This window comes from Neofelis nebulosa, chromosome 16, assembly GCF_028018385.1.
Source record: "Neofelis nebulosa isolate mNeoNeb1 chromosome 16, mNeoNeb1.pri, whole genome shotgun sequence".
In the NCBI taxonomy this organism is placed as follows: domain Eukaryota; kingdom Metazoa; phylum Chordata; class Mammalia; order Carnivora; family Felidae; genus Neofelis; species Neofelis nebulosa.
The window spans coordinates 20,041,228-20,067,224 of NC_080797.1; the positions used below are offsets into that span (position 1 = coordinate 20,041,228).

At 60.9% G+C, this 25,997-nt stretch overlaps 1 protein-coding gene across 1 annotated transcript; it reads right to left on the minus strand.

The window, feature by feature from the left end:
• On the minus strand, nucleotides 1-25,997 carry KIF19 (kinesin family member 19). Its single transcript, XM_058703269.1, has 20 exons — nucleotides 25,622-25,997; nucleotides 23,875-23,955; nucleotides 12,945-13,055; nucleotides 12,219-12,306; nucleotides 11,792-11,928; nucleotides 10,380-10,505; nucleotides 9,841-10,035; nucleotides 8,560-8,706; nucleotides 7,234-7,356; nucleotides 5,654-5,819; nucleotides 4,793-4,967; nucleotides 4,460-4,658; nucleotides 3,571-3,841; nucleotides 3,341-3,462; nucleotides 2,731-2,864; nucleotides 2,384-2,489; nucleotides 2,093-2,189; nucleotides 1,210-1,601; nucleotides 866-1,025; nucleotides 1-629 (listed from the first exon to the last, which is right to left on the minus strand). Exons 1-20 carry the CDS (start codon nucleotides 25,658-25,660, stop codon nucleotides 499-501), a joined length of 3,000 nt encoding a protein of 999 aa, XP_058559252.1. The 5' UTR covers nucleotides 25,661-25,997; the 3' UTR covers nucleotides 1-498.

A 25,997-nucleotide genomic window follows, 5' to 3' on the forward strand; every position in this document is an offset into this window, starting at 1 on the left:
TAACCATCATGACCCAAATGGGATTTTATTATTATACTGCCAAGTAACAAAACCAGATATCCTCCTCTGCCCCAACCATAGTATGTGAAGTGACTGAAGTGACCTCCCCAACCATCCAGGATGACCTTGCCCCAGACTTGAGCCCAGGGGCCCTGTCCCACTAACAGCTCCCTTCACCTCACCACCCTTCCACGTCCAAGGCCGAGTCTGGCTGCACGTCTCTACAGGGTTTTGGCAACGGGGTTCTATTCAGGGCAGGGAGGCCAGGAAGTCCTGTCATCCTGGCCATGCTTCCTGGGCTCACCTCCCTTCCCCAGTGGCACCGAAAGCATGGAGGTGTTGGGTGGGCACCCTCATGATTCCTGGGCCTCAGGAGCCCCAGCCTTCTGAGATCCTGAGCTCCTGTTCGCAGGTCACCCCCATCCGCCCAGCCTCCACCTCCTATTTTCTGCTACACCCCATCCAGCCTTGGGGGCAGGAGGGCAGGTTCCAGTCCCCTCAGGTATGCCGGAAGCGTACGTCTTTGCCATGGGTGCTTGCGCCATGAGGCAGCCGGGGCCCACGGGCAGCCCGTCGAGAAATACCAGCTGGGTTGGAGGGAAGAGCGAGGGGTGAGGAGTCCCCAGGGCCTGCAACAGAGAAAGGGCTGGGAGCAGGGGGTTAGGAATTCCTCCCACCCCCTCTCTGGTCATCCAGCGGCCTTGAACTCGTCAGGGGCACAAGCCCAAGAGACCAGTCCCATAGACGTTCTGTGAGAGCCCGGTTTCCAACCGTGGACAGCCATAGGTACAGGGAAATCAACACGTCTCCTTCCTGGTCTGGCCAAGGGCTCCCTTTCCCCATTCCGTCCCTCCCTGGTACTGACCCGTGCTCTGGCTTGGAGGGAGTTTGACCTTGGCCAAAGGCAGCATGACCTTTCCCAGATGCCGGATACCAGGTGCTGGGTGTCCACACACGGGCACCCTGTGGTCCGAGATGCTCTCTGTGGGACGGGGCCCCAGGAGGTGTGTCTTGGGGCGGGAGAGCTGTGGTGGTTGGAGAACAGTGAGGTGAGTCGGAGCCGTATGGTGTATGCCCCCATGCCAGCCCGGGGGACAGAGGCATGGAGGGTGGCGCAGGGCTGGAGGTGCCCTGGGGCCTCTGGAGGAGTCCAGGCTCTCATCTACAATGAAGGGGCGCAGACACCCCATGCCCTGTCTTTTGCCTCACCCCTTGCCCCGTGACCTCAAAGGACCGGGACCTCCGTTTCCTCTTCTTGGCCTCCAGGGACTCCTCCCGTCTCTTGCCCGGGCTTTTCTTCTGGCCACGCATCCAGGGCCCGGGGCCGTCGCCGACAGGCCCGACTGCCTGGGATGGGGCCTCTCCTGTGCTGCTAGACAGGTTGTCCTCACTGGCAGCGTGCTGCAGCGTGGGGCTGGGTGGCCGCTTGCAGGCCAGAGGGCCCGGGGGCTGCGAATCGGCCTCACTCAGCGAGGGCAGAGACAGGCTGCTGCACTCCATCGCAGGTGCCAGCAGGTGGCGCCCCTCGGCGCCCAAAGCCCGCGAGCGCCGCCTGGCGGCCTTCACTGAGATGCACTTGGTGCCCGTCAGGATCTCCTTCTCTGCAGCGGGAAAGGAGCACCCAACCTGGGGTCAGGATCACATATTCCTCCCCCTCCCTCACCTCCAAGGCCCCTCCTCTGCCGAGACAGGAAATGAGTAGAGCCGGAAGGCCAGCTCTCCCACCTGCTTGCTGTTTAAGAAACCGGGGGGCAAGTTTCCAAGCCTTACTTTCATCTGTAAAGTGGGGATGGTGACATTAACCCCATAGGGTCGTTGTGAGGATTAACTGAGAAGATGGGCTTAGCCTGCAGTCAGAGGGTAGGGATTCCATCTATATTCGCTATTATAGTTATTATCGGGGGAGGGGCGGGGGGGGGGGACATGATCCTAAGTGCCATGTACTCCCCGTTCTAACTTCTGATTGTGCTGTCAGCTCTCTGTGTGTCCTTGAGCCGGTGGATAATCCTCTCTGGGCATTGGTGCCTCTCTTTACAGAATGGGTAGCACCAAAGTTTCAATGGTGCCAGGCTCAGGCTGGCAGGGGGCACACCTTTGTAGGACAAGGGGATCTCTGATAGGTTCTCACTGCTGTCGGGGGAAGAGTTGATCCTGCTGCTCAGGCTGACCGGGCCATCCTCAGGGGGCACCTGCAGGTGAAGTGATTGAGAAGAGAAAGGCATTAAGACGCCCCACTCAGCAGAGACAGTGCGGCCTCGGTGGGGGGCGGGGGGGGTGGCAGTGATGGCCATTTTGGAAAGGCTCCATCCCAACCACTGGCGGTCTACCCTGTGCTCCCACCCCCCAGCAGAGGATCCCGGGGCCAGTGGTGCTCAGTGCTCACCTCCTGGGTCACCAGGCCGCCGATCTGGATGGGGGGTGGGGTGGGCACAGAGGAGCTCTTCACGTGCCAGGCCCGGGGACTGGCTTTGAACACGCGGTTGGCTTCACTGAGGTTGGCAGAGGTGGATGAGTGGCTCTTGGCCAGGCTCGCCCCATTGAGGTCCCACCCCCACCCCGAGGGGAGAGAGAACCCAGGAGTTCGGGCTCCAGATGGGTACCTCCCCCTCCCTTTCGTTCCTGCTCCTTCTCCCCCAATTAGCTCTAGTCTGGGTTGGCATCCCTGGGCTACGGCTCAGCAGGTGGTGGCTCAGGCTGGCAGGACGGTCTGGACGTGGTCTCTGGCCTCACCTCTCCGTGCTGAGGGGCGGGAGGATGCTGTTCTGCGGGCGCTGGACCTCAGAGCTCAGCGTCTTCACACTCTCCGGGTCAGACTCCGGAGTCAGCGCGGTTCCTGCTGGGGCAATTCTGGGCAAGGAGCTGTCCTGGGGAGGGAAGGTGGAGGCAGGGGAGGGCAGTCGGAAGACTTGGTCCTGGACCAGGTGACAGCACAGGGTGACAAGGGCACACAAGGTGACCAAGAGTTTGGGGAGAGCAGTGGGTTCGTGTTCTGGCTCACAAGGGATAAACGGTGGTCTTCTGGTCACTTCCAGGGGCACTGCCTGATGGCCTGGTCTCTTGGGAGGGCGTCTGGGGCCACTTGTGATACCTCAGATAGCCAGCCCTGACCCTCACACCCTGGGTAGGGACAAGTGCTAGAGAAGAATGCCCCGGGACGGGGGCCTGACTCAGGCTGGGCAAGGCTGGGGTTGGGGTAAGAAGGAAGGGGAGTGAACTCCCTGGGGTCCCCGCCAGCCTGGTCCCATTGGCACCCCAGCTACCTGCGGGCACTGCCTTGGGCACGAGCCCCTCCGCCAGCACCTGTGCTCGCGCGCATGCGCAGGCCTGCCCACGCGCCCACCTGCAGGGCCCTAGAGGCCACCCGGTCCATGATGGTGGCCCGCTCCAGGCTGCCCTCCTCCAGCTCCCGCAGGTACACTTCATATAGGTCCTCCAGGCGTTGCGGGACGGCCAGGTTGTAGTCTGCCGGGGGGAGGAGCGGGGCTCAGCGCGTGCCCTCGGGCCCTCCGCGCGTCCGGGGCGTGGGGGGTGGGGGTGGGGACCTGGGTGGCTCGGGCGCGCGGAGCCTACCGTCGATGATCTGCCGCTGGCCTTGGATGATCTCGTCGCAGAGGCTGCGGTGCTGCTCCAGGCGGCGCACGGCCTCGCGGCGGTGGCGGAGCGCGCCGTCCCGGAGCAGCGCGTGCGACTGCATCTCCGTGTTCTCCACCTCCAGCTCGTGCACGCGACACAGCAGGCTGAGCACCTCGCGCTGCTCCTCGGAGCCGATGCGCCGCGGCAGCGTCTCCTCCAGGCGCCGGCCCCGCGCCCGCAGCTCGCGGCAGCGCTGCTCCAGCGCCAGCTAGGGACGGCGGGGGTGGGGGTGGGGGTGGGGGTCGGCGCCAGGAGGCCGGGCCCGCGAGCCGCCGCTGCCCCCACGCTGAGCCCGTCGGCGCCCCTCCAAACCCCGAGCTCCCCCCTGGGCCGAAGCTCCATTCTGAGGCCAACCCTCGAAGCCGCGTCTTGGGCCTGGCGACCAGGGGCTGGTCCTAAATGGCCCCTCCGCGCCCACCTCCTTGCCACCCTGACCGCGGCCTGCGCCTGGGGCCAGCCCCATGGATATCTGCCCCAACCCCGGCCCGTCCGATGCCCTCGGGGCTCATGGCACCGTGAAGCCCCTGGTTAGGGTGTGCGCCAGAACAGAAGGAAAAGATCTGTTATCTGGAAAACCCTAATTAAAACGGGACGACCACTTCTTGAGTCTCGGGTATGCGAAAGGCATTGATTTCGTCTTTCCAATAACCCCACTAAGACCGCAGCGTGACTACTCCCCTTTTACAGAGGAGTGAGGCACAAAAAAGGAATTCAGCGAGGTCACAGAGGGGCAAGAGCTCCCCGGTCTCCCTCTCCCCCCACCCCCCCTGCCCCGCCCCCTCTCCCTCTTCCCCCACCCCCCTGCCCCGCCCCCAGCCCCAGACACCTTCTGCTTCCGCAGCTTCTTCTGCTCGCCCACCAGGGCAGCAATGCTCTCCCGGGCCGAGGCCACTTCCGGGGGCTCCAGGGTGTCTGGCTGGTCATCGCCCGTGTCTGAGTCCTTCTCGCTGTCGTCCTTGGTGTAGGATTCCTTCCGCTGCTCCTCCCGCCATTTGAGCGCCCTGCGTGACTTCTCGTGCTCCCAGCTGCCGCAGCCGCCACCCCCGGACACGGGGGAGTCAGACCACGGGAGGGGGTGGGGGGACAGCCCGCAGCCGCAGCCCCCTCTGTCCCAGGCCCCGGCTGGGACCTGGACGGCGCCCGGGCAGGCGGTGCTCACCCGGCAATGGTGAGCAGGTGGCGGGAGATGTCGATCTGGACCTCCATGGCGTGGTTCTCCAGCTCCAGCAGCTGCCTCCGAACGTCCATCTGCTCCTGGAAGGCGCTGATGAGCTGCTCCCGCAACTGTCCCATCTCGGCCTGCTCGCCCTTTTCACTGTGAAGTTGGACCTCGGCTGCCCAGAGGATGGGATGGGGGTGGGGGGGCAGAGGAAGTGAGTGGAGGAGGGAGGGTCAGGTGGGGAAGTCTGGGCCTGGGTCGCCCCCTCCCCCCTTCATCCCTTTCTTCCCAAACCATTTCCTGTCCCACCACCTCCTCCCAAAAGACCTCCTAGATGGCTGCCTCCTCCCTCACCCCACCCCCACATCGAGGCTTCAGGCTGTGACCCAAAGGTGATTCTCAGCTCCTCTGTGTGAACCGGGCTTCCGCTCATCCTTTCAGAACCTTCACGTCAACTATAAAAAGGTGCCCCTTAGACACTTTACTGCCATCTGTTGGACAGCCATCAGAGCCAACACACAAATCTACAGAGGATGGTTGGTACTCGGTCCAGTGATGCTGGGCGCGGCCTCACAGACCTACGCTGTAGCCCCAGAGTGGTGCCCCCTGCAGCTAAATGCTCACACATCCGTCACTTGTGTGATCTCACCCAGTCTTAATTACTGTCAAGTCTCTGAAACGGAGATGAGGATTCCACCTGACAGTTGCAGGACGGAAGGCTCAGAGCAGTTGAGTGAGTAGCCCAAGGCGCCCAGCCAGAAAATGCCCGAGTCTGGATCTGAACCCAGCACCGCCTGACCCCCGCCCCCCCCCCCCCTTCCCCTCCCCGAGGGCTGCCTGAGCTGGGCTCCCAGCACACACCTTGGATGTGGCGGATGTCACCCCGCTCCGGCCGGCCCCGGGCCTGGCCCCGCCCACCCTGCTCATCGATCTTGCACTTGAGCCTCTGGATCTCGCCCCGCAGGTCCGCGATGATGCTGGTGTACTGGGCGATGTGGTAGGAGACGTTGAGCAGATTCTGTTTCACCTGCGGAGAGCACGGAACAGGGCAGAGCGGGTACGGTCACCCCAGACACTGGGGCCTGCCTGCAGGGTCTTCCTTTCTCTTCTTTCCCTAGTCTTCCTGGATGATGATAATGGCCCCAACCTTGCTTCCAGCCCCCCAACCTATCCCACCCCCTGCCTCTGCCAGACCTGTGCTCCTAAAATGCTGCTTCTGCTCATCCACCTTCACTGGCTCCCTACTGCTCCGGAGAAATGCTCTGGCTCCTTCACTGGGGCCCTCCACTATCTCGATTTTTTTTTTTTTTAAAGCACTGTTCCATGAATGTTCTGCTCTGGTTGAGGAACCGTCCTACTGTCCCCACCACTACCACAGACACCGTTTCCTTCCTGCCCTTGACACCTCTCCTCTTACTGCTGCTGGCCCTTCTGGACTGTCCTCCTCATCCTTCAGAGTCCCACTCTCAGTCCCCAAAGTGCCCCACTGAGTTCTGCCAGCTCACCCCCACCTCCCTGTTCCCTAGTGGCCTCAGCAGGTACTGTTGTCTTAGTAATATTCTGAATTATCAGTGAGCTTTTTCAAGGACATGCCTCCTTCTCCCATTAAGTTCCTTGAGGATTGGAATAAAACCGAAAGCCCCTGGACAGTAGCTGACAAAGTGCGGGGTCGGGGGAGCGTTCGCTAAGTTCTAGCTCTCAGGCGGCGAACATTCCCACCCTTCCACCCACGCGGGTAGAGAGAGACTTCCAGGACGCCTGGGGGGGGGGGGCTCAGTCGGTTGAGCGTCTGACTCTTGATTTCAGCTCAGGTCATGATCTCGTGGTTCATGAGTTCGAGCCCTGAATCAGGCTCTGCGCTGACAGCTCAGAGTCTCGGGTTCTCTTTCCCTCTCTCTCTGCCCCTGCCCCCACTCGCGCTCTCTCAAAATAAGTAAAGTTTATACATGTTAAAAAAAGACACTTCCTATAGCAGGTGGTGGGGATTCTAATGCATTTGCCTGAGGGTGACTCCGAAACCAGGCAGGGCCACCTCTAGTTTCAGTGCCCAGCTGGGGAGTCACTTAACTTCCTTCAGCCTCATTTCCCTGAACGACGAGATGGGAGCATAGTAAATCTGGCCTCACTTGAGCAACAAATGAGGTGACGTGTGAAAGCTGCCTCTGCTGGCCTGTTAGGTTACGGGCTTTGAAAATGTAAACGTCTGAACGGGCATCTCAAGGCGAAAATGGAGATGGAAGGGGATAGGGGCAGGGGGCACATGACCTTGAACAAGGAGAAGGGGGCCCTCGGGAGCGGTGCGCTTTCCGGCAGGCACGCAGGTGTTGAGGGTGTGGAAGGGCGTGGGGTGACATTGGACTAGGGAAGGAGGCCAGTGCCACGGTGGCTGGTGCCAGAGAATGGGGTGGGGTGGCAGGAATCCCTCCAGGCAGGGCCCTCACCCTGGTCTTGATGTTCTTGGCCCGGCCAGCGTAGGTCAGGGTGTTCCGGGACTCCTCAAAGGCGCTGCTCGCGGGACTGATGTGGGCGATCATCACGGTGCGGCTGTTCCCGCCCAGGGAATCCTGGATGGCAGGGAGGGCGGGCTGCTGTCAGCCGGGGAGCACCTCCCTGGGACCCTGCTCCCGCCGGGCTGTCCACAATGCCCTCCACGAGGTGTGCTCTCCTTCACTCTGTCACACGCACACTCACAGATGCTCGCACTCACCCACAGGTGCTGGTGTTGGGCCTCACATGGTCTCCCCTGGGTCCAGATGTTTCCCGCCCCCCCTGCTGTCTCTCCTCCCCACTTCTTCTTCTCCACATTCCCATTTGTAGATTTCAAGTATCTGATCCAGGTCAGGGCCTCCCGGCTTTCCCTTTCCCTCCCCTCATGAGGAAAGGCAGCGAGAAGTGCCTCCCCCTTCCCATCACCTCTGGCCTTTCAAGGGGCCCCCCGGCCCCCCCTTTCTGACTGCTGACGGCACTGTTGTTTCAGCTGGAGCGCGAGACGGGGGATGGGGACCCCTGTATGAAGGCTGAATGTGGCCTGTGGCCACCCCCTCCCTTGCTCTGTGTGAACAGCCCTGGGGAGGGGCGGGGGGGGGGGTAGGGAGAAAGCTGAGGCTCAATTGTGTCACCATCCCCACCTCCCGGTGGCCTGTGGGCACAGTAATGGGGGCAGGCTGACATGGGGCTTGGCTAACACCGCAGTTGCCATATTAGGCCACAGACTCTGTCTGGATCCTCCTTCCAGCCTGTATTATCCTGGGCCCTTCGGAAGGTTACTTAACCCCTCTGTGCCTCAGTTTCCTCATCTGCAAATGGAAATAGTATTTCCCCAATGACAAGGTTGCTTCAGGAAGAAAGAAGCCAGTGGAATGAAGCACCGAACACAGCCCAGCCAGGGGCGGGCCCCCAAATAGCAGACACCTGAACCCCCCAACCCAGGCAGCTCTTGGCTCCCTCAGGCCTGCAGCCCGGTGCGGGGTGGGGGGAGGTGTCCAGTGCATGGCTTTTCCCTCCCCGTTGCCCACTCTTTGGTTAGGGTCACCAGAGAAAATACACGACACCTGGTTAAATCTGAATTTCAGATAAATGATGAACGATTTTTTTTTTTTTAGTACAAGTATATCCCAAACGCTGCATGGGATGTACTTCTTTCTACTAACACAAATTTCATCGTTTGTCTGAAATTCCAATGTCGCTGGGCGTCTTGTATTTTTAGTTGCTGAATCGGGCAGCCCTGCTCTGGGGGCCCAGTGCCCAGGCGGGGCCGCAGCTGGTACCTTCAGGAGCCGCGTGAGCTTGCTGTCACGGTAGTTGATGTACTTGTTACTGTTCTTGTCGCTCAGCGCGTTGATGCAGTTGCCCAGGGCCAGCAGGGAGCGGTTGATGTGGGCCCCCTCCTTCATGCGCTGCCCACGGTTCTGTGTCTGGGGGGGGGGGCGGGGTGAGCAAGTGGGCAGAACCGGGGCCCTTGTGGGGCAGGGGGAGGGGCTTCACCTGCGCCCTGGGTGGTCTTGGGCCACAAGCCCCTCCCCCCCACCCCCACCAGGGGCCTGGAATGTGGAGGTGCCCCAGGGCCTGGTCTCTTCAGGGTTCAAGAAGGTGAGAGAACCTGAAGGCCTCAGGGGAGAGTGACAGACTGGAGGCTTCAGGGGAGGGCCGAGAGCCTGGCTCTTTGTCCTCCCCCAAAGACTGGCCCCATGTCACCAAGGAAGACGTGGAGGGAGGCTGACAGCTGGCAAGACCACAGGCACGTGGCTCTAGAGGGCGCCCTGGGCTTCGGGGGTGGGGTGGGGGTGGGGGTAGGAGGAGGTGTGTGTGTGTGTGTGGGGTCGTCCCCCTCCTGTCCCTGGGCCTGCAGGGACACTGTCAATGCTGAAGAAGCCCTGCTCAAAGCTGCCCGGCCCCCCAAAGCTGGCGCACCTCCTCTCCCTGGCTGCTCCCCTCCTTTGGGTCCCTCCAGGAAGCCCTCAGGCCTTCCTGGCAGAGAGGGGTGTGTTTCTTGAACCGCCACCCCCCCCCCAGCAGTGACATCACCTGGCCTCATCACTTGGGTGACCGTGAAACCTCCCGGTTTGCCTGAAGGAGGGGGGCCTGGCCTACCTACTGGGTACTGGGTGCTGTCGGGCCGAGGCCGCAGTGCCAGGCTGGCAGGGTGAGGATGGGTGTTCTGAGAAAGGGTAATGGACCCTCCTCTCTCCCCAGCGTGGTCGGCAGGGCCCCCTGAGTCCGGGGATGTGTGTCTCCCCTGCCCCAGCTCCTTATGTGGACTCGCTCATTCCCAGCGCCCCTCCTCCTGGGCAGCTGGTCTCCTTGCCTGGGGAAACCCTCCTCATCCCAGGATCTTTCCCACAAATAGCCAGGATACCCCACCCCCACCCCTTCCCCTCGTGCACCTCGGTGACATTCCTCAGTCCCTTACCGAGGGGGAGCCCTCACGCCTACCCTCCCTAGATGGCTTCCCCAACCTGATCTCCTGGGAAGCCAGGAGCTCAGCATCCCTGCCCTCCCCCCCAGGTCCCCCCAAACATTCTCCCCAGTCCTGGGGGAGCTGACCTCACCTGGGAGGCACGCTCAGAGCCAGCCAGGTCAATCATGAACAGGCGGCCCTGCCGCACCTCCTGCAGGACATTTTTGACCCGGCTGCGCTGGCGCACGGCCACCTGGAGCACGGCGTGGGAGCGGGAGGACGTCTGGTTGGCCGCCGTGGGCTCCTGGGTCCTCTGCCGGTTCCCCTTCATCAGCAGCTGCATGATCTGCGTGGAGAGGTGGGAAGGATGCCACTCCTGGGGATCTGGGAAGGACGTCCTTCCTCTTAGAGGTTGCAAAGGGGCCCAGGGTGGGGATGTGAAGGGGCCCAGGGCGGGTGGGCGGGCTGGGAGGCTGCTTATCTGGTTAGTCCCCGGGGGCAGCGCAGCCAGGAAGGGCATGAAGTCAGGGGCAAGCGCCCCCTGCTTGCGCAGTCGTACAGGATTCTCTGCGTCTGTCCTGACCCCGGCCCCAGCTGAGCCGGTGGAGCCCTGGCTGCAGTCCCCCGTCCCCTCCTGCCCACATGGGTGAATGTCCCTCTCCACTGCCCCAAGGGTTGCATGAGACTCGCCTCTTTGGCATTGATGGTGGAGACCTCAGTGATTCCAGCCACCTGGATCACCCCTTTGGAGTCCTCCCTCAGCTCTAGGTACCCCAGGGCGGGGTTCAGCAGGTCCCGGATCATCTCATTGTAGATCTGATGTGTGTGTGTGGGGGGGGAAAGGGGTGTTAATGGAGACCAATGGCAGGTGGTCCAGGCAAGGACCAGGTTCCCCATCTCTCCTGAGCAAGAAAGGGAGAGGAGCTCGCACATTCTTAGCCCCAGCCTGGGAGCCCCAGGCTCCTTTCAGGGAAACTGGTTAAGGAGAAATACCCCTGGGGCACCTGGGTGGCTCAGTCAGTTGAGCATCTGACTATCATGATCTCCCGGCTCTGAGTTGGAGCCCCGCGTCAGGCTCTGCACTGAGTGTGGAGCCTGCTTGGGATTCTCTCTCTCTCTCTCTCTCTCTCTCTCTCTCTCTCCCCCTCCCTCCCTCTCTGCCCCTCCCCTGCTTATGCTCTCTCTCTCTCAAAATAAATATTTTTTTTTTTTTTTTAAAAAGGAGAAAGACCCCTTCCTTTCTATGGTGGGGGTGGGGATAAGAGAACTTCAGCGTCCACAGGGAAACATCCGGCTGCCAGAACCTCGGAGAGAGAAACCCTCAGAAACAAGTGGGATCCCCTGTGCAGGTGGGCTGGGCACTGGGCAGAAGATGGGGACCTGACCCATGGCCAGCCCTGCCTGTTGCTAGGCAACCCTTATGCTATTTCTCCCTGCAACCTCCCCTCCCCCCCCCCCCCCCCCCAGTGCATCTTGCTGGCAGAGTCAACACCATGCCCCTGGAGCAGTGGCTGGGAGCAATCGCTGCCCTTCCTGAGCTGTCACCCAGGAGATTATCAGCTCCTGGAGGGAGCCAGGGTGGCCCGGAGCCAGGTGGAGTGCAGCCCACTGGCTCTTCTGGCCTCTGCACGCTCCCACCACTGCTGTCCCATCGGTGCCTGGCAGTCGCACTCCCGCGGGGTGGGCACGGGAGGGGCCGTGGCCGGGTAACCCAGGCCAGTGGGCTCAAGCCTGTCCAGGTACTCGGGTCTTACCTGTACCCACGCACACAGGGTTCCTGGATGTGGCCTGGCAGGGCAGATACAGCTTTAAGGCAGGGGCCCTTGATGATGGCAAGGTGCTGAGGTGTGGTGTCGTCTGGGAGGGTGGCTGAGGTCTTTGCTCAGGGACGAGGCTACTTTGGATTGTGGCAAAAGGGGCAGGGCTTGGCTTTAAAGCTCTAGGATCCTGAGTTTGACTCCCTGCTCCCTCACTTACTGTGTGACGTTGGCCTGGTTGTGTAACCTCTCTGAACCTCGGGGTTTTGGCAAAATGGGGCCAACGGAATGCGTGTGGCTGCCCTACGGGCCTCTCGCTGAAGCTGGGGTCAGGGGAGGGCTCACCTCCAGGTAGGACATGGACACCTCATATTCCATGTCATTGCTGGTCTCCTCAATGGCACGGAAGAGGTCATTGAGGGTCCGAACGTAGATGCCAGGCTCACGGTCCGTGCCCAGCATAGTGTAGGTTTTCCCACAGCCTGGGGCAGAACAAGGTGGTGGTTAAGCTGGTTGGGGGCCGGAAGCACGGCTCAGCCGGACCAGGGCTCTCCCTGCCACATCTGAGTCTGTCCCCAAGGCCAGACCCCGCAAATGGCCAGGGAGGTGGGGGGGGGGGGGCGAGGAGGATGGCATTCTCGGCGGGGGATGGGGCCTCTGCGGCCAGAGGGCCCTGGGGGCATTTGGATCAAGCCACATCCTTGACTCCTGCTTCAGCTGAGGCCAGGGGGTCAGAAGGGGCATACGGTCCTGTCCCAGGGTCTCGCCTCACCTGTGGGGCCATAAGCAAAGACAGTGGCGTTGTAGCCTGAGATGACGCCTTCGATGAGGCTCTTGGTGGTGGCCTGATACACCATCTCCTGCAGGGAAGAGGAGATTGTCAGGGGCCTGGTGTACAGGCAGGACAGAGCACACACAGCCACAGGCATGTCCTGGCCCGGGGCAGGAGCAGGTTCTGTTTCTGGGGCTCTCAGCCTGAGAAGTAGGGGTGGGGAGTGGGGGGTGGGTGTCTCTGCTTTCAGCAGCCTGAAACAGAGCTCGGGACACCTGAGACACCTGCCCCCACTGCTGGCTCCTGGCCCCCCGCCCCAAGGACGCATTACATCTGCTCCTGGGAGCATCCCCCAGATGGACAAGAAGAGGGGTATCTGGGAGGGTGTCGGCTTCCTCGAGACTCTCCTTCCGGCGCCAGATGGGCTCCAAGCACCTTCCTCCAGCTCCTGGGGGCGGGGCCAGCCTGGGGGTGTGCCATGTGGGTGCCTGCAGAGGGTGGCGTCCGTGTGCTGGCTCAGGTCTGTCTATGCGTTGAGGCTGGGCACAAGCCACGAAGGCGCACACACATTTGCACCCACAGGGACGCGGTACCATGGAGGCCAAGGAGCAAGTGGTGGAGGGAGGGCTGAGGGTCCACGGCCGGGTTGCCTGAGGGCTCCCTCCCGGGTGGGGCAAAGGTTGGAGAGGGGCTCCTGCATGTCCCTAGGCCCAGGCCCTCCCTCACCTGGGTGGCGGTGAAGTCAAAGGCCACGTCAAACAGGTAGGACTTCTCCCGGGAACGGTGTGCTCGAAGGATATCATCGGGGTCCTCCATTGGGTCCATGAGAACCACCATCTGCAAAGGTCCCCGAGGGGGCTCTGGCAGTCACCCGGGAGCCCCAGGCCCACACCAGTGGCAACACTGACCTCAGCTCTTCTGGCCCAGCACACGGGCTGAGCAGTGGGAGGGGTCCTGCTGGAGTTCCTGGAGCTGCACAGCCCCAGGCTCCTGAGCCCCAGGCTCAGCCCCTCGGGTGTCCGATCTGGGCGCTGGGCTCTGGATGCCCAAAGGGGAAGCCTCCCTAACAACTGACAATGTGTCAAAGGAGCTGATGGCGTCATGGTGCCCCAAGCCAGCCAGGCCCCAGACCTGGGTGCCCCAGGCCCCTCTACCAGAGAAGTAGGACCAGTAACAATGGCTTGCATTTGCTGTACATTTATTCTGGGTCAGGACCTACTTTATACCCTTTAGGTGCAGGGACTTGCTTAACTCCCCACTCCAAGGCCAGGCGGTAAGGCCCATAATTATTCCCACTCTACAGATGAGGAAACCGAGGCCCAGAGGAGTAACTTGTCCAAGCTCAGCTACCAGAAGCAGGAGGGGGAACCCTGGACTCAAAACCTAGGATCTGGGTTCAAAGCCTGCAGCCCCTTCACTGCCTCTGCGTGGTACCTGAGACCCTGCCTGCCTCACCCCTCTGCGCCCTGCCCCCAGCCAGTGGGGAGACCCAGGGGTGGAGCACAGGGCCGCTGGCTGCTGGGTGACAGGGGTGAGGGAAGTGGGCTAGGCTTGAGGACTGCCCACTTGTGTCAGAGAGGGGGATGTGGGGTGACTTATCAGTGGTGCCTGCAGCCTTGACCCTGAGCTGGGGGTGGATGGAGGGACCCAGGGTTGGAGGCGAGGACGAAGGTCCAGGTTGGCCATTCCGGGCTCCCTCCCTGCAGGGTAGGGGCATCTGTGCTCTGTGTGTGGGGTAAGGTGGGGTGGCTGGGGGATACACAAGGGACCTCACCAGGTTCTTCCTCTGCTCCAAGGGTGATCAAGGGGCCCATTTTCCAGAACAATCTCCAAGCCCACTCCGCACCCAGCTCCACTCTGCCCCTCCCTCGGCCCAAGTGTCCTGGGTGTGCTAAGCCTGGTCCCGGACTCTGAGGACAGGTGCAGAGGAAGAAAACTGGGTCTTGGCCAGAGGTTCTTGGCCTAGGGTAGGAGCGGGAAGAGACAGTTCCCAGACTCACAGAAATGCCAGAAGACATTCAAAGATGCGTGGGAGGGCTGGAGTCGGGGGTGGATTTAGGACGAGGCAGGGCAAGGTCTGGATGCCCATCCTACGTCTTGTTAGCAGCATGGCCTTGTGTGAACACTTTAACCCGCCTGGACCTCGGTCACCTCCTCCACCAGATGGGACAGGTATATCACCTGCCTGCAGGACTGTGAAGAGCCCAGGCGATATGTGTATGGCGGGTATGGGCACAGCACCGGACATAGACTAAGTGCTCAAGAGTCTTCATTCAAGGGGATGTGAGGAGGGACAGCGTGGGTGATGCAGGTAATGGGCCACCCCACCCTCACCATGGAGGGGGCCACCAGGGTGCCACCGACTCTGTGCCTGCCTGAGTCCCCCCAGGAGCGGAGCCTCCAGATCAGGTCCCTGTCCCCCGCCCCGGCCGCTCCATCGAGGTGCCCCCTGCAAGGCGACTCTGTGTCGGGGAGCGCCTCGGCTTGGGAGGGGCATCCAGGGGAAAACGAGTCTCAGCTGCGCTCCAGGGCCAGACTGTGGTTATAGCCAGCATGACGGTCCCACGGCAACTTTTACTTGCAGGGGAGGGCAGGTGGTAATGAGGGACGGCATGGGCGCCTTTACACCCAGCCCCTCCTCCCGGTACGTAGTAATAGTGGCTCACCTCCACTGAGCCCTTTCCCATTAATTCATAATTATTGTTCCCAGATGGGGACATCGAGGCCCAAAGTCGCATAGCTAAGGAACGGTGGGGCCCTGGTGGTCTGTGCTCCTGGGCACCTTTGTGAACCTGCTCTGACACACGCCATCTGCTCGTCCGGGGGCCGTGCCGGGTGGGGTGTGGCAGTGGGAGGGCTTCTCCCCACCAGTGAGGCCCCAGCACCCCCACTGCACACATCAGCCCTACCTAACCAGACTCTGGAGATGAGATGCTCACCGAGGAGGTAAACTGAGGCCTAACACAGGACAAGGCACTGAGGAGGACTGGCTGTCTTAGGACCATCCCAGGTTGTACAGTGACTGCATTCCCTTCCTGGGTCAGCAGGAGAGCCAGGGCCACCGCCAGCCCTGAAAAGGGCTGGAGAACAGACAAGGTGGGGGGTGGGGGGGCGGGGAGGGGGGAGGGCGGTCACTCTGAGGGACAGAGGGAGCTGAGGGCAAGGCAGCAGGAGCACGCCCCAGAGCCCAGCCCATCTCCATGGATTTGGGAGATCCACAGTGGGTCCCTCTGGGTGCACCCCCTTTGAACACCAGGATTTAGGAGGCCCAGTCCTGGGAACGCCACAGCCTGGGACTCCTGCCACACTCCTGTCAGCACTTAGGTGTACGATGCTTCACTGCCTGGACCCCTGCGATAGGTACACACCCGTGCTCACTGCGTGCAGACTGGTCTAAGACCCTTGGGGTCCCAGCAGGGCCCTCTCCTGGGAGTCTCACGGAAGAGAGAGAACAGGGAAGATAGCGCAGGTCCCCCAGAGGAGGCCGGGCTGCAGGAGTCTCACCCGGAAGTCTCATCCAACCAGGTAATTTCAGGTAAGCCAGTGGGGGGTGGGGGGCGGGGACGGAGGCTGGAACAGCTCCAGACGGGCTGGGCGGGGGCTTAGTTCGGGGTAGGAATGGGGTCACTGACTTGGCCCCCTCATAGCTTGCCAAAGCCGAGGTGGGCACAGTAAGCTGAGTGCGGGGTGCCTGGGCCTGCGCTGTTACTGGGGTGCCCACCTGTCCCCAGCCACCCCCTCGGGGCTTCGGCCCGAATGCCCTATCAGCCTCCTCCAGGATCCAGTTCCTGTGTGAGGCCCTAAAGCCAGCAGCATGAGCCCTGATCAAGTTGCAGATCCAAATGAAGATAAAGCTGCCTCCGAGCCCCCTGGCGCGGGTCCCAGGGGGATGCGACAGGAACCTGAAGGAGGTCTCCCCCCTCGGGCGCCAGCCCTCCTGCTGATGCGGGTAGGGCCGGCTGCCTGAGGGGCGGCCCCCCCCCCCCCCCCGCCCCCGCAGCGGGCTGCACGCACCGAGGCTCATTGCCCACCCATCACCTTCAAACAATCTCCGGGCACCACAAGTTCACGGCACCCTGGACATTTGGTTCCTTTGATATCCAGGCTCCTGAATCAGTACATTGTCAGCACAGCTGCCGTGACCCCTCTTAAAGAGGCCTTTGTCTGGGTCTCCATCTGCCCGGGCCCCGGCCCACGCCCCACGCTCCCGAGCATCGCCCCCTATCCCTCTCCACTCTGGCACACAATGGAGCCCTTGTGCCCCTCAGCCAGGTGAGCTGAGCCATGGGGAGGGCTGGGGACGGGCCCTCGTGGCTGCCGCCCCAGAGAGCAGCACGGGGAGTGCAGGTCAAGGGAAGCTTCTATGTACCAGGCAGTAAACTGGGGAGAGAGAAAGTGACATGTGGTTTCCCCATGTCTGACTTTACAGGAGGCAGTCGGAGCACAAGGAGGGGCACTGATCCAGCCTTACCACTACCGGAAGGCTTCCTGGAAGAGGTGGTGCCAGAATCGAGTTTTAAAGGACGAGCAGGCGGGGCGCCTGAGTGGCTCAGTCTGTTAAGTGTCGGGCTCTCGGTTTCAGCTCAGGTCATGATTTCCTGGTTCGTGAGTTCCAGCCCCACGTTGGGCTCTGCGCTGACAGGGCGGAGCCTGCTTGGGATTCTCTCTCTCTGCCCCTCCCCTGTTCACTCTCTCTGTCTCTCTCAAAATAAATCAATAAACTTAAAAAGAGAGAAGGGATGAGTAGGAGTTGGCAGAGAGATGGGAGGTGAGGCGAACATTCTAGAGAAAAGCGTGAACAAGGCTATATGGGGTGAGAGGCGAGCTGTGGGTAGTGGTTCTCAGCTCAAAAGTCCTGGGGGGGGGGGGTTCTTGTGAGAACTGCAGGGTTGGGAAGAGAGCTCAAGAATTTTCCCTCCTGTCTTCACCTCCTGGAATCTCCAGAGCACAGGCCTGAGATGGCCACAAGGCGAGCCATCTGGGCCCCCTCCGTGAGCACATGCTGTCTGTCCCCGGCTGTGAGAGGCCCCTGTGCGGCCTCCAACGTGTCTCCTAAATGTCATCCTGGTCGGCACCCAGTATCCGCCCAAGGAATGTTTGCTGAATAAAGCTGCCTTTCCGAGGACCCCCGTGTGTTCCAGGCTCAGTGCTGAGCGCCTTGCACACATTTTCTCAGATACTCCCATGATCCTTTTGTCGTAACGAGGAATCAGATAGGTAAGGTGCCAAAGCTGCACCTGACAAGGACAGAGCTGGTTTGACGGAGAGCTGCTGGGTCCCAGAATCCAGGGTCCCAACCACCAGGCCGCCTAGTGCTGCCTCCCGGGGAATGGGCCGGCCAGAAGCAGCCTGGCTGAGCGAATGCCCGCCTCGTACGGGTTGAACTGTGTCCTCCCCAAATTCAAATGCTGAAGTCCTAACTCCCCCGAGACTCCGATTGTGGCTTTATTTGGAAATAGGCTCATTGCAGATGTCATTGGTTCAGATTAGGTCCCTCTGGAGTAGGGTGGGCCTGTGTCCTGAAAAGGGGAGGTTTGGACACAGACACACATGGAAACAGACGATGTGAAGAGACACAGGGACAAGACGGCCATCTGCAAGCTGGGGAGAGAGGCCTGGACGGATCCCTCCCTCGGGGCCTCAGAAGGAGTCAACCCCTTGGACTTCTGGCCTCCAGGGCTGTGGAAAGATCCATTTCTGTGGTTAAATTCTCCCGGTCTGTGGAACTTCATTACAGCAGCCTTGCGAACCATAGACCAGCCAACCGGGCTCACCTGGTGCAGGCGGGGGGTGGGGGGGGTGGGGGGGTGGTGCGGGTTTCTGGAACCCACTTGGGACCTCGGCCAACCCCTCCCACGGCCCCAAAGTGGCGGGCTCGGCACGGGCACTCCCCTTCATAATCCCCGGGTCATAAATGTTCACACCTACGGCACGCTAGGCACCTGCCTCTGGGAGGCGTCAATGGGGACATTGATCATACAGTGCACATGGGGGCCTCCCAACGCTGGGGGGAGGCAGGAGGCCAAGCCAGGAGTGGGGGAAGTGGCCTGGGGGAAGTTCCCCCACTAACTCATCAGAGGCCCCCACTGCCTCCCTCCCAGACGTACTCTTAATTCAGTGCAGATTTTGACCTTTCCATTGTCCCAGACTGAGCCCAGAAACCCAAGACCCATGGGGACGTAGGGGGCCTCAGGCTGGGCGGAGGGTTGTCTAATCTGTAAACTATGTCCCATGAAGAACCAGGCTCCTCCCCAGCATCTCCTAGGTGAGAAATACCTCGAACAAAGCATAACAGAAATTCCTCCTGCTACAAACCACTAAGCTGCTCGGATCCGCTTTGCAGTTTTATTTTTTATTTTATTACTATTATTATTTTTTTTTGAGAGAGAGAGAGAAGTGGGGCTTACCCGAAGTGGGGCTCAAGTTTACTTAATACGGGACTCGAACTCATGAACCCTGAAATCATGTCCTGAGCCGAAGTCAGATGCTTAACCGACTGAGCCCCCCAGGCGCCCAGCTTTGCAGTTTTAACTGGCTCCTTTCTGGCCTTTAAATGGCGCACCCCAGACCAGAGCTCCCCAGTCTCGGCACTATTGACACTCTCGGCTGGATCGCAATGACAGGACCTGTCCTGTGCCCTGCAGGCTGCTTAGCAGTATCACTGGCCATTAGATGCCAGTAACATGATCTTTTCCCGGTTGTGACATTGCCAGATTGTCCCCTGGAGGGCAAAATCGCCCCCAGTTGAAAACCTCTGACCTAGACCATTCCTTCTCAAGCCTCCAAGGCTGGCAATGAAGATCTCCAAGGGAAGGGGTACCACAAATTGGGTTTAGGGGCGACCCTGCTGTGTGACGTTGAGGAAGCTGCATCACCTCTCTGGGCCTCAAGTTCCTCCTAGTTGGAAGTCGGGGAGGGCCAACAGGGCCATCGCCTTGAAAGAGGAAACCATACCAATAACTGCCAGCCTCTTCGGGAAGGCCCCCAGATCCCGGCGTGCAGCCCCTTTATTCTCGGGGCACAAACAAGGCAGAGCAAAACAGAAGCCTGATGCCAGGTGGGTATCACCTCTGTCAGGCTGTTTCTGGATTTGTGTTTGCTTTTCCTTTAAGAAGGAGGATTTGTTGCTGGTCGTATTTCTAGTAGTAAATGCACCATCCTGTGAGGGCCCAAGAAGGGAGACTTTGCTCCCAAGAAGGGTGTCCCCTTCAGGCTAGACAGAAAAGACCGGAAAGGAGCCTGCAGAGCTCAGAAATCCACCAAGGCTCAGCTGGCTGCTTAGGCCAGGCCGCCACCTGCCTACCAGACTCTGGGGGCCCTGAGGGCAAGGATGAAGGGAACCATGACCCACAGGGCGCAGATAGGGCTGCACCTCTCTCGGGTCTGCGAACACCCTCAGCAGAGTCCCTCAGGGGCCGTGCGGGAGGTGGACTCCCAGGCACACCCCCGGTTCGCTGAAGCAGCCTCTCTGGGGAAATGGGGCCCACGTCTCTGCCTTTTGAACTAGCACACCTGCCTGGTACCCACACAGCCGCTAAGTGTGGGCACCCTTACGTGAGGGCAGCCTTGTCCCCATTCGCCAAGAGGTGGGAAACAACCCAAATGCCCATCAACTGATGAGGGGCCAACAAAATGTGCCGCATCTATCCCATGGACGAGGACTCGGCCACAGAAACGAAGGAGGTGCCGACGCCTGCTGCCGTGGGGACCACCCTTGAAAACACGATGCTCAGCGACAGAAGCCAGACACGAAGGACCACAGAGTACAAGATTCCATGTATACGAAACGTCCAGAACAGGCGGATCCATAGAGACGGAAAGTAGATTGGTGGTTGGCTGGGGCAGGGAGGGGGTGGAAAGATGGGCGGGGAGATGGCTTGGCACGGGGCGGGGTGGGGGGGGGTTGGGGAACCCTCAGACCCCCTCCCAGTCACCCCCCACCAAGCTCAGCTCTTTGGGGCAACGGGGCCGAGAAGCATCTGGAAGGTGTGTGTGTAGGGAAGTGGGCGGAAGGCCAGCTGCCCCCACAGCACTCGGTGGCCCTTGGCACCTGTCACCCTGTACTTTCTCCTGCACAGCAGCTGTGTGTGTGGCTGGGGCTCTCCCTTACTCCATCTCCTACAAGCATCTCAACAGCTCTGAGGCGGGGTGGGGCAGGTTCTTAATTCCCTGTCTTCTGATGAGGACCGAGGCCCCCGCCAGGACCTGAGGGCCCCGGGCGTGGCCCCTCAGATGGGACCCCAGGAGCACCGGGGTGACATGGGGCTTGGAGCAGATAAAGGCTAATTATGGGATTACACATATTGTCAGGTGACTTAAATCCTGTAGGTAAACAGCCTGGAAGTGCTGGGAGGAGGGTCAGCAGGCTTCGGGCTTGGTTGGGGGTGGGGAGTGGGAGGGAGGAGGTGGAGCTTCCGCCCTTCCCCCCCCACACACCCCCACAGCCTCTCAGCCTGCACCTGCTCTCTGTCTGTGTTCATCCATAGCATCCCCGAGGGGTCTGGTGTCAGGGTCCAGTCCCACCCCTGTGCTACTAGGAGACCAAGCTCCTCCAAAAAGCCTTCCAGGAACACATATGTGGGGAGGTGACCATCTGGGGACCCCTGGGCTGAGACTCTGTCTGGCACCGGAGGAAGGGACGCAGGAAGTGGGCCAGGTGTCACCTCTAGGCTGGAAACCATCCTGCATTTCAGCCCTTACACAGACTAACATGTGTTAAACCCCTACTGTGTGCCAGGCACTGGGGAAGCCCCGTGCGTCCATCAGCCCACAAAATCCTTCAAAGAAGGTGTTATGATTTGGGTCCTGGATTAAAAAGGGGGCCTTAAGACCACAAGCCTGCCAGGGTACCCAGACCGTCCCCTTTACAAATCTACACCCTCAGCCTAGCTTCCCCAGAATCCGGGCACACGGCCTCTGATCCCCAAGGACACTTTGCCTGTGGGAGGGTCCCCCTTGCAGATTCTTGTTGCTACAACTTCCCGCGTCTCTAGGAGGACAATGCCTAGCTCTAAGGGAGGCTGTCCTCGGACCCCTCACAGTGGCCCAAGCCCATGGGTGATGGAGTTCTCGGACCACCTCTCCCAACTCAGGACCTCCCTGCTGCACGGCCTCCCTGCTGAGGCTCAGGAGGCCGGGCCCTCAACAGTGACCTCTGGGCTCCCCACCCCCAAGCCTGTGACCGCACCAGCAGGGGAAAAGCCACCCACCCGACACAGAGAAAAGGCAGAGCCCGGAACCCCAGGCCAGAGGAAGCTGAGCTGGGGAGCCCTTCTGTGGGGCCAGGCCACACAGGTCATGACGGCCACAAGCAGGGGAGCGACGGAAAGCAGTGGGTACAGGGAGACTCTGCATCCCAACTACACATCTGCTTTCGAGGAGGCAGGACACTGGGAGGCCGCCTGGACCCACATGCATCTTTGCTCCCCGCCATGGTGGCCTGGGGGCGCTCCTAAAGTCACCCCACTGGCCCGCCAGGCTTCAGAACTCAGGAGGAATGGACAGTGCTAAACCCACCCGCTGGCCCATCAGTGAAGCCGCTGGAGCTGCGTCCCCGAGCCTCCCTCGGGGCCTGGCAGACAGACCGTGGGGGTCACTGGACAGGGACAAAGGTCTGGAGATGGGAGACAGGTCAGAGTAGGAGGCAAGGGAAGAGGGCTGTCCGTTTTGTCTCTTGGACCCCGTGGCTTCACCTCCTACTTGCGAGGGCCTTCTCTGTCAGCGGAGGGATGGCTGGGTTTTAGGATGTCCCCGGCCTGCCGATTGCTGTGGCTACACCCAAACCGCAGGCCAGGCGAGCCACCTTTGAACCCAGTGTGGGTAGAAGGAACTCGAGGCCAGAGGCCCAGCGCTCTCCCTGCAGGACCCAGTGTCTATGTGGACAGCCCCGAGCCCACGCCACTCAGACGACCCTCCCTACATCTGTAAGCTGACAAAGGGGCAGCCCTGTTAGGATGGCCCAGGCCCAGAACCTTCTCAGAGACACGGTTTGGCCAGATTGGGCCAGACCCTCCCTCTCCACTTGCAGGGACAGAAAGGAGCCAGTGTTTGCCGTGTGTGGGCACACAATGGGCTGTTCCCTAGACCAGAGCCTTTCCATCAGCAACAGTTAATATCTGTCAGCCTCCACTCCGGCCAGGAGCCAGGAGCGGCAGAGAAAGAGAGCCATCATTGTCCCAGCCCCGAGGACCTGATATTCTTGGGGACAAGTTGGACAAACAGGGAGTGGCCCCTGCCTGGAAGGAGGCTTCTGGCTCATCAGGATGGCCCCTCTCACTCGGCCGGTCCGACAGCTCTGGGGAATTGTCAGTCGCTGATCGCTGATCGATGATGTTAGCTTACAGCTATTAAGCCCCTACTGTGTGCCCCTACCAGGCACCTGGGAAGCACTGAGCGTACTTGAACCCACAACGACCCTCTAGAGAGGACATCATGGTTGCTGCCCCCCACTTACAGATGAGACAACTGAGGCTTCTAGAAGCAACCCGCCCGAAGGCCACACAGTCGGCAAACGGCAGAGCCTACTTGACTGTTGGGTGTATTCATCCTACTCCCGCGGGGCCTCCCCAGACGGATGGGGTCCTTCCAGTCACCCCCTGCGGTGTCCATCAGAGCTGAAGGAAGAGGCTGGAGCGGGTGCCTGTCCCCAGGGGAGCCCAGAGGCCCTACGGTCTGCCTCCAGCTCACTTCTCATGGCCCTCGGGCTTCCCGAGCCCTCCCCTGCCTCCCCAAACAGACATCCTGGGCCATGGTCTAAGAGAGTGTGGTCTGGCCCCTGCCACATCCTCTGCCTCACCTCACACCTCTCGGCCCTCTCTCTCCTGCTTGAGCCACACGGGCTTCTCCTGCTACCCGAGGGCATCACAATCCCTCCCACCACAGGGCCTTTGCACAGGCAAGGCCCTCTGATTGAAATGTCTCCCTTCATGCACAACCTAAGTTCCCTTCTCCACCTCAAGCACCGTCTCCTATGGGAGCCCTCCCCGACCCCTGTGCTGGGTCAAGTCCCCCTCACAGCACTATGCGTTTCCTCGAAGCCCCTGTTGGGGTTAATTCTTTGATTTTGTCTCCCTGTACCGGACTGTAAACTAAAGGAGCGAGGGCAGGGTTTCCAGCTCTGAGCACTGCCCCCCATGTGTTGTGGGTACATGATAAATATTTACTGCCTCCTGTGCAGACGACGTGGGGCCTGCCCCGCTCACCTCATCACAATAACATGAGGACCAGGAGAACAAGCAGGCATCCAAGGACTTTGCAAAACATGAACCAGAGGTAGGCTTTAGCCCTAGACCATGTAAATATGTGCTCTGTGGGTAGCAGGCATGTTGAGGTGGGGAAGTCACGTCATGGGCACATGGAAAAGTGTGTGAAAATTTTATGGCCGGACTGAAGAGTTCAGGGCCCATCCAGGCTAGGGAAGCTTTCAGCTGCGCTTGGATCAATCTGAAAAGGCTTCTTGGAAGAAGAACCCTGGTTTGCTTGACAATGTCATCCAGGAACAACTGAGAGTTCAGTGGATGGGGAAAGGATGATGCCTCAAGCCACGTGGACCCTTCCTCCCCCGCCTCCCCTCCGGTGAGCAGGTACCTATCCCGCCAGGTATCAGCAGACCCCTGCCCTGTCCTGCCCTGCAGCTCCTGGCCACAGCCCCGGGTACCTGCTCATCTACTTTATGGGCGATGAGGGTGGCTCCTTCCTCCAGCTCTGCCACGCTGATGGGCCGGACCCGGAGCGCCACCTAGGAGGGAAGGCCAGACCCCTGAGATTAGATGGAGGGAGCTGGCTGGACAGACAGAAAGATGAGAGGACCCCAGGATTCCCCTGGGCGAGCCCTCTGGGTTCTCCTCTGTGCAGGCATCCCAGGCCTCCTTGGTCTTAAGGAAAACTCGGGGGTTCAAGGCCACCACCTGCGTGGAGGGGAGAAGGACCACAGCATGCAGGTTGCATCTGAGTCTGCAAATTTCCCCGGGGAGCCCGGGCCTCAGGGAGAGCCCCAGGGGAGACAGCAGTCTGCTTCTCCAGCCTGCATCAGTCCCACGCCCAAATTAGGCACCTGCAGCTCCCCAAGGCTTTGAACTTGGAGCCTCGGCACTGGAGCAGCCCGTCTGTGCGTCTGTGAATGATGCACTGCAGCTAAAGGCGTGGGGCTGGCTGGTGGGCAGGTTGGGGCTGGGCCCAGGGAACTTCACCGTGACATCCCGACAACCGCGGCCACATTCCCACTGAGCACAGCACTGTGAGAGTGAGAGAGCACAGGGCACCGAGAGAGCACAGCCAGGGAGAGATGATGGGTCTTCATCCTGTGCATGGGTCTCCCCCAAAGTACAAGGGGGTGCATTTCTTCTGACCAAGGGGAAATGCCTGCTGAATGCGTACATATTGCTAATAAGACCCTCCGAGGGACCTCTGCTGTCTGTCAGATCATCTCTACCGGCCCCCTCAGCCTCTGTGGGGAGGGGGGAAGCAGGAGGCTCTCCATCGCTGCCCTGGGGGCACGTCACCCGTGTGGGCCAAGGCAGCCATTTTCAAAGAGACACATTCTAAACCGCCAGAGAGAATATTCCAGAGCCTGGGGCTTTCTTGGGGCTGGGGTCCAGCTCCTCTTTGGAGCCACAAGCTCACTCTGCAGAGGCGTGGTGTCTGGGGGTGACATTATCCTCCGGTTCCATAACCACCCACTTGCTGGCGACGAAAGCCTCCCTTCCCAGGCCTCAGAAGTTAGGGGATGGGGAGAGAGGTGGGAGGGGCGGTGGCCTTGGGTCACTGAGCCTCCCCCTCATCGTGTCAACACGGCATCGTTGATAACCAGGGGTCTGTCTTCAGTCCCTACCTGCCCCCCAGACGCCTGCTCTTCATCTGCCCCAGACCCCAGGGCTCAGGGAAGAGGGCTGGCTGCTTCCCGCACTTCTAGGAAATACTGGACGGTATCTGTGTGGCAAGCCACTCTCAACCCCGTGCCAGCTCCTCGGGTATGTGGGGGCTCTTTGTCTACCTGTGACTCCCAATCCCTTTAAACTCCCAACCCCACGAGGCCAGGGGACAGCTCTGGTTCCCGAGGAAACCCCCACTTTCCCTTCTCTGGGCAGGTGGATTCAAGACCTGACTTTTCTAGATCAGAGAGCAGTGTTGCCCCAGAGACATAGGCACAAGCTTTGGGGATGGGGTGGGTCCCCTGGCGGGACGGTGTAAAGGGAGAGTGGGGTTGAAGCCAGGCTGACTTTTCAGGCCCCGGCGGGATGGCCACGGTGCCTTCCTTCTGCCGTCCAGGACTTGGGGAAAGTTGCCCTGGACAGTCCCATCCCTTGTCCTCAGTGTCCTCTTAGTGGTGGCGAGGGTACAGGTGGTGACGCCGAGTCAGGGTCTGGGTGTCGGGGGCGAGGAGGAGGAGGGTGTCGGGGTCTCACCATGAGTTGCTGGTCCTTGGAGTCCCTGCTGTCCTTCATGCTTGCGGCGGGTGGAGGGGCTCAGGCTGTGATAGCGGGCATGGCCGAGCCGCACCCCCACCGCCGCCGGGTCCCTCGCAGGCTCCCTGCGCCGCTGCCGCAGCCGCTGCCGCTGCCTGACAACCCGAAACCAACAACGCGCCCGCGGCCAAGGGCGCTGACCGGGAGGCGGGGCAAGGGGAGGGCCTCTGCGCCCCCGCCCCTTCCGCGCTGTTGGCGAGAGCTGGCCGCCTCCGCCGGGGAGGCGCCCGAGCCTGCGCCGCTTTCCGCGGGCGACTGCCCGCCCGTGCGTCCCTCCAGCCCCTACAGGGCGGCCCTGCGTCCTCCCGGCGCCGCC

What these genes read in the sequence shown, in the direction of transcription:
- KIF19 (XM_058703269.1), bottom strand. Translation starts at nt 25,660, where the DNA reads ATGAAGGACAGCAGGGACTCCAAGGACCAGCAACTCATG. An exon ending in CCCATAAAGTAGATGAGCAG is followed by an intron (nt 13,056 to 23,874) that starts GTACCCGGGGCT and finishes GGACCTTTGCAG; the next exon opens with ATGGTGGTTCTCATGGACCC. An exon ending in AGAAGCTGCGGAAGCAGAAG is followed by an intron (nt 3,842 to 4,459) that starts GTGTCTGGGGCT and finishes CGCCGTCCCTAG; the next exon opens with CTGGCGCTGGAGCAGCGCTG.